At 31.5% G+C, this 10,405-nt stretch overlaps 1 protein-coding gene across 1 annotated transcript; it reads right to left on the bottom strand.

Annotated features, from left to right (window-relative positions):
- Positions 1–7,506: 7,506 nt before the first annotated feature.
- On the bottom strand, positions 7,507–10,405 carry LOC132638707 (peroxidase 27-like). The gene is made up of 4 exons (XM_060355500.1): positions 10,184–10,405; positions 9,441–9,629; positions 8,583–8,748; positions 7,507–7,968 (listed from the first exon to the last, which is right to left on the bottom strand). The coding sequence occupies exons 1-4, from the start codon at positions 10,403–10,405 to the stop codon at positions 7,562–7,564; spliced, it is 984 nt and encodes a 327-aa protein (XP_060211483.1). The 3' UTR covers positions 7,507–7,561.

Raw genomic sequence — 10,405 nt, forward strand, 5'->3', positions numbered from 1 at the left:
TTTTTTCTTTGGCAAAATGATGAAGATATTAATTAACCTCTCTTAACTTCTTGTTTGAAGTGATGTTTGTAAGTTTGTAACACAAATGCATGCCCTTTTAAATTGGAAGGATATTTGGTGACATATCAATCCTTCGATTACCTAAGCTAGTATTTAATTAAAATTTTGAGTATTAATAATTGGCAGTTATCACCTCCCACGCGAATATACTGTAGTTGCTAATATTTGCAAAATGGACTGTCAAACAACCCCAAGAAAAACAAAAAGGACTACGGAGAGCTTTCCTATGAAATAGATGGGTTGTTTTTTAAATCAACTTGATGCTAATGTTGTGTTTAGGGGTGGTAAATTAACCCCTTGGAAGTGTGATCCATTCAACTTGTCTAAGTTTGAGTGGTTAATAAAGCGTCCATTTAGTATCTCTGTCCATCTTGATCCACTCGAATTCGTGTCATCTAAAAGTTGGATTAGTTTGGGATAAGTACGCATTCCAAATTGAGTCATGAGAAACCTTGTTAAATATTTAAATAATTTATTCTGTATGATATAACTTATATATATATAACTATAATAAAGAAGAAAAGTTTTATTAGCTTTGTTTGGTAAGTAGACAAGTTATAAGAAAAGAAAAAAAACAAATAAATCAAAATTTAGTAAAGGTTTGACGGGTTGAGTTATGATCTTTTGTTTAGCTCATCTAGTCCCAATCTATTTTAGCTCAAATAACTTTAAACGGGATTGAAGAATGACTTATTTATTAGTTCAACCCAATTTTTACATTTTCAAATTCAGTCCAAACCGCTTGTTTATGCTTCTAATTGTGTCGTTCAGGAGAGTATCATCAACCCTAACAAGTGCCAACTATGCAAAAGAATGCTCTTAAGTGCACAAGACAGGTTTAAGGATGATGAAAACAGAAATTAATAAATAGAGAAGAACTTGGGACAGTATAAAGTGTCTTCTATGTATTAGTAAAAGAACCTTTAAGATTTTTTTTATTTTTTATACAATAAGGATCATTATATTATATATTTGTCCGTACAGAAGGTTACATTTCCAGGGTACGTAGTAGGGGTTGCATCCTAGGGCTTTATAATATGATATTTATTTATTTTTCTTTGTAGTTAAAAGGTTAAGATCAGTGCATGTGTGTCGGCACTACGCCTGGCAACCGGTTTCATTTAACCGGTTTTAACCGGTAACCGAACCGGTTAAACCGGAACCGGAACCGGTATAACCGGTTCCGGTTAACCGTGTATTGGTTTACCGGTCCGGTTCCAATATTTTGGAAACCGGAACCGGTTAAACCGGTTAAACCGGTGAAAAATTAAAAAAAAAAAAAAACGTTGGTATATATATTATATATAAATATATAACATATATATATTAAGTATATATACTTATATAGTATATATATTAAGTTATGCATATATATAAGTATATATAGTATATAAATATATATATATAGTATATAGTACATATATATACATATATATAGTATATATATTAAGTTATACATATATTTAGTATATATATTAAGTTATACATATATATAAGTATATAGAGTATATAGTACATATATATAAGTATATATATTAAGTTATACAAATATATAAGTATATGTAAGTATATATAAGTTATATTAAGTTATATATATATAAGTATATATAAGTTATATGTATAAGTTATACATATATATGTATACGAAAAACACTATTCTGTATTGCTGACTTGCTGTTAGTCTGTTAGTCAGTAAATATTTAAACTTTAATTATAAACTTGTCTAACATATGTAAATATAGCTACAATATACTACTAAATACTATAATATATATATAATACAAAAAATAAAAATAAAATAGATTTTAACCACTCCAAACCGGACCGGTTCCAGTTTGGAGTGGAAAACCGGTAAACCGGAACCGGTTAAACCGGAACCGGTTAACCGATTCCGGTTTTTTAACCGGAACCGGCCGGTTCCTTAACCGGTTCCATAACCGGTTCCGGTTGGAACCGGTTGCCAGCCTTAGTCGGCACGAGGAAAATAATATTCTTTTTGTAGCCCTCTTCTTTGGAATAGTGACAAATATCCATTTTTTTGGTGACTCTTGTAATATATTAATTACAAGAGTCAATTTTGAAACAGGTTGAAACTAGATATATAATAAAGAAATGTGTAACATGCATGTTTTATAAGCTTAATTGATATTGAGCCAATTGAACATCAAGTTTGTACTTTGTAGCGTTGAACTTTCTCTCGTTTGGAATCTGCAACCAGCCTATCGGTCCCTATGCAAACATATATAAAATGTTTTATTTTTTTATTTTTAAATTTATGTTTATCAAATATATGTTACTAATCAAATATAATATACATGAATCTGTGTTGATTGATTCACAAAACCAAACTTCTTGTTGGACAGTCTCATCTGCTTATCAGTATTTATTTATTTACTTCACACATCGCGAACTGCATGGAAAAGCATGTTAATTAAACAACTTAAGTACTTTAATATAAGGACTCATATATTTGTAATTAATTATTCAGATATCGGTGATTAATTAAGTGTGTTTGTTCTTTAGGTCTTACTCTTAATCATTAAAATTCCAATCATTAAGTGACTTTATCTTTTCTTTTACTACCACTTAATTAATTGTTAACAACAAATCTAATAATTACGACCTATAATAAAGTCTTAATATTATGATGATGTTATATGTTTAAAGATTTATGCAAAGAAGGTATTTCACTATCACTTCGTCCATTGTCACTGCTATCAGCCGATATTGTCTACCACTATGAACTACCACATCCTCAACTACAACCATCATCCGTCACTACAAGAGTAATTAGAATTACCAACAATTTTTACAAGCCATCCAAATATCACTAACCACAATTTAAAATCATTACCACGAACCAACATTACCATAACCAACACCAATCACCATAAAAGAAAATCACCATCATATATCATATGTCAACCATCACTATCAATCACTACCTCCATTAGCTATCCATAATTACAAGTGTGGCTACCAACTACCACCATATCAATCATCATCGTTATCTACTATTAACGGTCACCATCACAACTAGTTATTAACCACAACCATCACCGTAGCTACACTATACCAGCTACCATCGCCAATATTCACCATTCACAACCACCAGCGTTAGCTATCACCGTTACCGACCACCATATTAATTCTTTTTTTCTATTTCCTTTATATATTACCAAGACTAACATAATTTTTTTTTTTTGAATCTTTTATTTTATTAATTTTCAAGAAAGACAAATTTTATATATTTGGATGTTGAAAAAACAAATTGTCTTAATGATTTAGTATTTAAATCTTAATATAATATCTCAATATTTAAATATGTATTCAAATTCAAACATTTTAATTTTAATATTAAGATGTATACTCAAATTAAAACGTTATTAATTTTTAAAAACGGGGCTAAGACCCCTCCAACTATTGTTAGAAAATGAATCTAGAAATGTTAAGAACAAACTTAAGGTATGTGGACACACTGTTCCTAAGAATATTTAGCTCACAAAATGAATAATATTATTAGGTGCATTCTTCGAGATTCAAATAATAAAATTCCAAGAAAGAAAATCTAGCCTAGAAGAGATAGGATGAGATACGATTTTGTACAATTTTTTGCGCGGATTTCCCTTTACACAGACTGGTCTTTAGTTTTTACCCTTTAAATTGCTAGTCTTTAATTTTTTACCCTACTTCTCATTTAATGAAAATTTGTGGGCCAAAGTACCCTTATTCGCTGGTCTATGAAACTAGAGATTCTGGGTTCGATACCCAGCAGTACGGCAGACAAGTTACTTTCTTATTCTAGGACTGGAAGATCCTCTATCTATTAGCATACTCGTACTGGCAGTTAGACTAGCACTCTCTCCCCAATAAATCGCTAGAATAAAAAAAAAGTACGAAATAGAAACTTTGCCTTGTCCAGCATAAGTTCTATAGAAATGAAGTTATCCGACATAAGTTGTGTAGTAACTAAGTCACTCGATATAGGTTTATAGAAATTTTGCCTTTTCCGGCATAAATTCTGTAAAAATGAAGTTATGCCGAATAACTTAATTCCTACAGAACTTATGTCAGACAAGGCAAGTTTCTGAAACTTTGCCTTGCGAAATTAGGTCAAAGATAAGGGTAGGCCAAATTTCTTTTCTTTTATTTTTTTTATTTTTCAATGTTAGAGATATTTTCGTCCACATTTTTTGTTACTTAAAGTGCCAAAGGACAAAATTAAAGACCAACGATTTGAAGGCAAAAATTAAGGACCACCCCAGGATAGGGACACTCGTGCGAATCTTTTTTTTTTTTTTGCGCGGATTGTCCTTCTTTTTTTTTTGTTTTTTTTTGGGGGGGGGGGGGGGGGGGGGTGGTCTTTAATTTTTATCCCTCAAATTGGTGGTCTTTATTTTTTTTCTCTTCGCCTAATACCTCGAGGTTCTGGGTTCGAACCCCAGCTCAGTAAAAAAAAGAAGGAATTTTGCAAGGCAGCGGTTTGCATTCGCAAGACAGAATTTTGCCCAAAACACTACATTAAGGTAGAGTTTTCCTGCAAAACTCTAGCTTAAGGCATAGTTTGTAGGCAAACTCTGCCCCATCAGTCTTAATTTGCCTGCAAACTCTGCCTTAAGGTAGAGTTTTGCAAGCAAACTATGCTCGATGGGGCAGAGTTTGTAGGCAACCTTTGCCTAGCGATTTTTTTTTTTTTAATTTTCGCCTGAGCAGGGGGTTCGAACCCGGAACTCTGAGGTTTTAGACGAAGGACAAAAGTTAAATGCTTTCATTTTGATGGCCAAAAATTAAAGACCACCCCAAAATAAAGGACATTACTTCGAATTGCCCCGTGCGAATTGCCCGATTTTGCTAAACCCACTTTAAATTGAGATTTTCCAGCCCAACTCTAATCAGCCCGCTGGCCTAGCTCATGTGGTTGAACATAAAAGAAATTTATGGAAAAATTAATAAGCTAAATAAAATGAAACATATAAAAATTAGAATCCGAGCTAAATTAAAGGGAAACAAAAGAGTTTCTTTTGTAGGCTTTATAAAGTGGATTCCCAAGGCTGACGAGACCATTTTGTATAACATGGTTGTTTCATTAGATTGTACTTTGAGGATGTGAAGGTAGTTTTCTACTTTGTGGTTTTATGATTGACACTGAAACTTGAAGTCTATATACGATTTTGATTTTATCCATACACATATGTATTCTGTCGATTAGTTGCTAATATTAAAGTAACAATACTCTTTTTCAAGATTCATTCGAGTTTTGAGGTAATTTGAATTTGGTTTCTTTAAATCAATAAACATATTAGTGTATGTTTATTTGTCTAACCATATATAATTTTTTTCATTTGTTCAGCCTAGTGATGTGGAAATGCAGTTTAATTACTTCACCTTTGGATTAAAGAAGGTCATTGTGCGTGGCATCAACCGATTCACCAAGCAAATGCTTAGCAGCAGTACTTTTTTGTTTATTTGATGTGGAACTGTTTTAGATTTTATGAATTTAAGGTTGTATTGCTCAACTTATCATATACAAATTTGTAGTATTTTAGTTTGACATGAATTTTGATTTCCAATGTTAGTTACTGTGAATATGTTTATTGTAATAAAGTTTACATCAAATATCTTGTTTAGTTAAATTATTATATTTATGATTATATAGGCCTGATCTAATTTGAATCGTAGTTTTTTGTAAAAGAAAAATTAACAATTTGTGGGGGTTATAAGCCACCACAAATTAAATTCTATAAAAATATTGATATCTTTTTGTGACCGTTATAAATCTCCACAAGTTTGTTCTTTTAAGATATTGAGTTTATATTTTGGGGGATATAAATTGCCACTAATTATCTTTGAAAACCTCCACAAACTCAAATTTCATTTTGTGGCGGACGTCGTGAAGGTTTTCAGAATCCGCCACAATAACGCTCGTGGCATTGATAACTGCGGCGTTTTCAAAAACCGCCACAAATTGTTTATAAAAACTCCACAAATTAGGTGTTTTTTATAGTGGTGGTACCAATAATAGTCTCCGAGACATTAAGTGTCAACATAATTGCACCCCTTCTCTCCCTTTGTTGATTCCCTCTTGATCAAAGACGGTTCCATGATTTTGAGTTTATGTATTCTAAAATTCTAGGACATGATGTATTAGGTTCGAAATAGATTGTTTATGTATTTCAAGTCGGTTTCTTAACACAAATACATAGTTTGAATCAAAACTACTGATTTTGTTGAACCCATGAGTAGGCTTGTGGATCCGCCCCTCCTCATGATAGAAAAAAAAATTAAAACTAAAAGAGGGAAAGGTACACTCCTAGGCAAATTTCACTGATTTTTCACATTCTTGTAATCGGGTGGGTGCATAGACAGGGCAGGGAGTAGGGCAAAGTGAGACAAGAAGAAGATTAGAAAAAAGATGGGAAAGAACTCGAAACATTTGATGATATTCATGAAATCTTGTGCTTTAAATCATTATAACTTTTTCTTTTGGTTGGATCAGTTCATCGAATGGGAACCCAAAACCTCTTTATAGGTATAGAGCTCTTTTACATGAGGTATATTCATGGCTTCTTAATGGTACCACTTCTTCTAATAATTTGTTACCTTGCGTAAATCTTTTCCAATTTAATTTACTTAAAATAGGGGTTTTTTTTTTTTTTTTGGAAAATGCAGTACATGGTGACTGGGGGGTCAATGATCAGCCCAAAAGTTACTTGGGTTGAAATAAGCCAAAACTAAAAGGGAGTCATAACTCAATCGGTCCAGTTTTTACTAAATTCTATTTTTTTTTTTTGTTTTATATTTTTTTAAGTACCTAATAATTTTTTTCCCTATATTATGACTATATATAATAATCAAATGATAAAAATATTTTTTTTTGAAATATTTTGTCAAGGTTTCTCATGGTCAATTTGAGCGGGTCAAAATGGGCCGGGGAAATGAATGGACAGATCGTTGACTTGTTCAAACTTAAGCGGGTTGGGCGGAGCATATTTTCATGAGCTAATTTTGCAACCTCTAGCCACAAGTGTGTAATACTTCTCATCAACAAAATGACCCGAAGAGTAAAGAGGTTTCGGTATTCATTATGTTCAAATAGCGTCCAGTATCCACTTACAATCCTTTGAAATATAATCACTGTTATGGATTTTCAATACACAAGCAAAACTTCATGACAATGTTTTTCAGTTTTATCTGTGAAATTTGAAATTCAATAATGATGGCTATTTTTAAATTACATGGGCTGAAAAACGACAAGTGGGGGTTCATCGGAACCCAATAACTTTGTATAGACTTTGTATATATATGTTAAGAAATCAAGTAAATATCTATAAATATTGTATTGTAAACTCAATTTTTATTGTATATATATTAACTTGAGATGACCGTAGGAACCATAAATTTCAAAAAGCCATATGTAACTTACAAGAATTACATGTATGATGATTATTACACAAGATACAACAGTACAAAAAAAAAAAAAAAAAACTATCATGCTGACTAATTAATTAATAAAATCACAACGTTTTCTGATTTCACCAGCATTTCCAGTTAAGACTCCAATCTTGCCCATTTTTATCATGGATTTACCAAAATCTTTAAAAAATGTAGAGCCATGTGTAAGTGCTTGACGTTTAACATAAGCTTTAGTCTCAATGTCATCAAGAAGTGCAGCATCAGATTGGAAAAGCCCTCTTCTTTTGGCCACAAGGGTGTAATATTTTTCATCAAATGTCCTAAAACTTCCAGGATCCATTTCTACAAGTGTTGTCACATCAGTTGGGCTACATCTGAGTTTCAAACGGGCTATGTAATTTGGGTCCATTGTTGGATCAGTGTCACCTTTGCCAGTGAAATTGTACATTCTATTTGTGAAGGCGGAACAATGAGAAGTTCCAATGGTATGTCCACCTGACATTAAAAAAAATTATTTACACAATCAAGTTATTTGTAGAGTAATTATTATAAAATGTCTATAGTATAAGCATTTGTTAGTAACCTATAATGAAAATAATAATGGATCACCTATTACATGTTAAATTAAACTATATTGATAATGTAAAATTCTTGACGATGTCAGTGTATACAAGGGCGGAGCTATAGAGGGGTTAGAAGGATGTTCATCCGAATACACCTTATGTCGGAAAATCACATTGTTTATATACAAGGTCAATTTTTTTATGTGTATATAGCAGTGTTGAACCCCTTGATAAATATTCCACCTCTGTCACTGGATACATATAACTTAAATCTTTTTTTCATTAAGTAGTAGCATTTAGCTAATGAATCTCACCAAGTCTAGTTTAAGAATGAGACCAAAAAGAGTGCAACTTCTTTATACTGACAATATAAATAACTTTTATAATATCAAGTTATTGATCACTTAAAAGATAAACTATAGATATATATTCATAATTAATAAATTAACCTGGAAAATAAAGCAGGTAGCTTATTGTAAAGTGTTGAAATATATTAATATCAATGTATGAAGTTAAATCCTAATATTAAAAACCAAATTGAGTTACCTGATAGAACCACAAGGTCTTTTGCATTCAAACCAAGAGAGGCAAACTGTTGTTTAAGGGAAGAGATGTTTGCAAAAGGTGGTGGTAAAAGGTTCAAGGCTTCATCAATGCTTGACACTCTCCCATCTCTTCTTCCCAAGGGTACTTTCCAATATGGTCCTTTAACCTGTAAAATTAAATTATATACAAAATACAATTCAACTTTAGTGAGATACAACATACTTCATCTGATGGTATTTAATTAAATTACAGAAGATTTTTCACATGTAAAATAAATATATGCGAAGTATCAAAAGTATCCTCTTAAATTAGCACTGTGATCAGTTCTACATATATTTTCAGTTTAAGTAAATGATGATTATGATCCTAACAAGTCATGACATTAAACGTAAAATAGGGATACTGATCAAGTAGTTTCCAAAAAGAACGTAATTTCCAAAACAAGAAAGTTATCATTCTTTTTGGAATAAACTAAAAAGGAGGGATACTGATCAAGTAGTTTCCAAAAAGAACGTAATTTCCAAAACAAGAAAGTTATCATTCTTTTTGGAATAAACTAAAAAGGAAAATATATCATATAAAATGGGTTGAATGGAGTAATTTATAAGGTCGATTTCTAATGTTGATTCCCAATCGCTGTCCGTTATCCAGTTTTAGACAAACTAATCCAATTCCGCATATCGCAAAGTCCTACTTAATCTGAAAGTAAAGTACTCCTTATCAAAGGTGATTCTAATTTTCAGAAGCCAAAGTTGAGACCTCTGATTAAAAATGAAAGACTACTTATGATTCCTACACAACCTTATTATTTCTAATTTTCTTTTCAGTAAATCTAACAATAATATCATGGGATCTTACCATAGAAACAACATCCCTAGCTACTAAGGCTAGGATATCTGCACAAGAGACCACACCAGGACAATTATCTTCTAGTGCAGATTTAACACCATTAATCACTTGGAATCCTCTGAGAGATTGGTTTGGTAGGGCATCTCTCTCTGCTTGATTATTTTTGGTTGAGTTTAGCAGTACAGAACCATCACATCCCTATAAAAACATTGTGTAACATCAAAAACAACAACAATTAATAATGATAAGAGTTTAAGTTCTATCAGCTGATGACATAAAAATATATTTATATAATTTGATCACTTATACGATAATTAATTATAGAAAAATCTATATGATAATCCTTAACTGATGACATAGACGGATCTAGAATTTAAACCTTATGGGTTTGAAATCGAAATTCTACCAAATGCTCATTTGATTTATTGCAATCAAAATCTATTATTTATACTTTTTAGTGATTCTTTTTTGAAACATAAGCAATATATATATATGAGCCAAAACTAACGGGATTTCAATCTCATGAAACTCGTAACTTGTACACTCTGATTGTTATCTTGATAAAATGGTAACCGACCTGCTATAATAGGTTAAATTACACTGATAGTATATTTTAACAATGTTACTATAACTTAAATCTTAATAATAAGCAAAATTCATTTTTTACATGGTTAAATAATAGTGGCATTCATCATATAAGATGAATATTAGAAGCTACATGCAGAAAAATAGAAATTAAATAAAAATATTACCCTAACAAAGCAATCATGGAAGTGCATCCTAAGCAAAGGAGAAGCTAGAGTTGGTGCCTTAGAAATGTATTCAGCAGTTGACATTCTCACAATTGCCTCAACTTTAGGACATGTCTTTCTGTAGAAGCCATGTTTCAAACCTTGTGCATTAGAAAAGTTAAATGCAAGAGGGACAAGAATCAATTGAAGAATTAGCACTACAAAATGCCTTGGCAAAGCCAT

Source organism: Lycium barbarum, chromosome 4, assembly GCF_019175385.1.
Source record: "Lycium barbarum isolate Lr01 chromosome 4, ASM1917538v2, whole genome shotgun sequence".
In the NCBI taxonomy this organism is placed as follows: domain Eukaryota; kingdom Viridiplantae; phylum Streptophyta; class Magnoliopsida; order Solanales; family Solanaceae; genus Lycium; species Lycium barbarum.

Bases quoted from the DNA above. Each gene is read 5' to 3' on its own strand.
- LOC132638707 (XM_060355500.1), bottom strand. From the start codon at position 10,405: ATGGCTTTGCCAAGGCATTTTGTAGTGCTAATTCTTCAATTGATTCTT. The intron at 8,749-9,440 runs GTAAGATCCCAT...TTAATTTTACAG, and splicing joins CTAGGGATGTTGTTTCTATG to GTTAAAGGACCATATTGGAA. The intron at 7,969-8,582 runs GTAACTCAATTT...TTTTAATGTCAG, and splicing joins AGACCTTGTGGTTCTATCAG to GTGGACATACCATTGGAACT.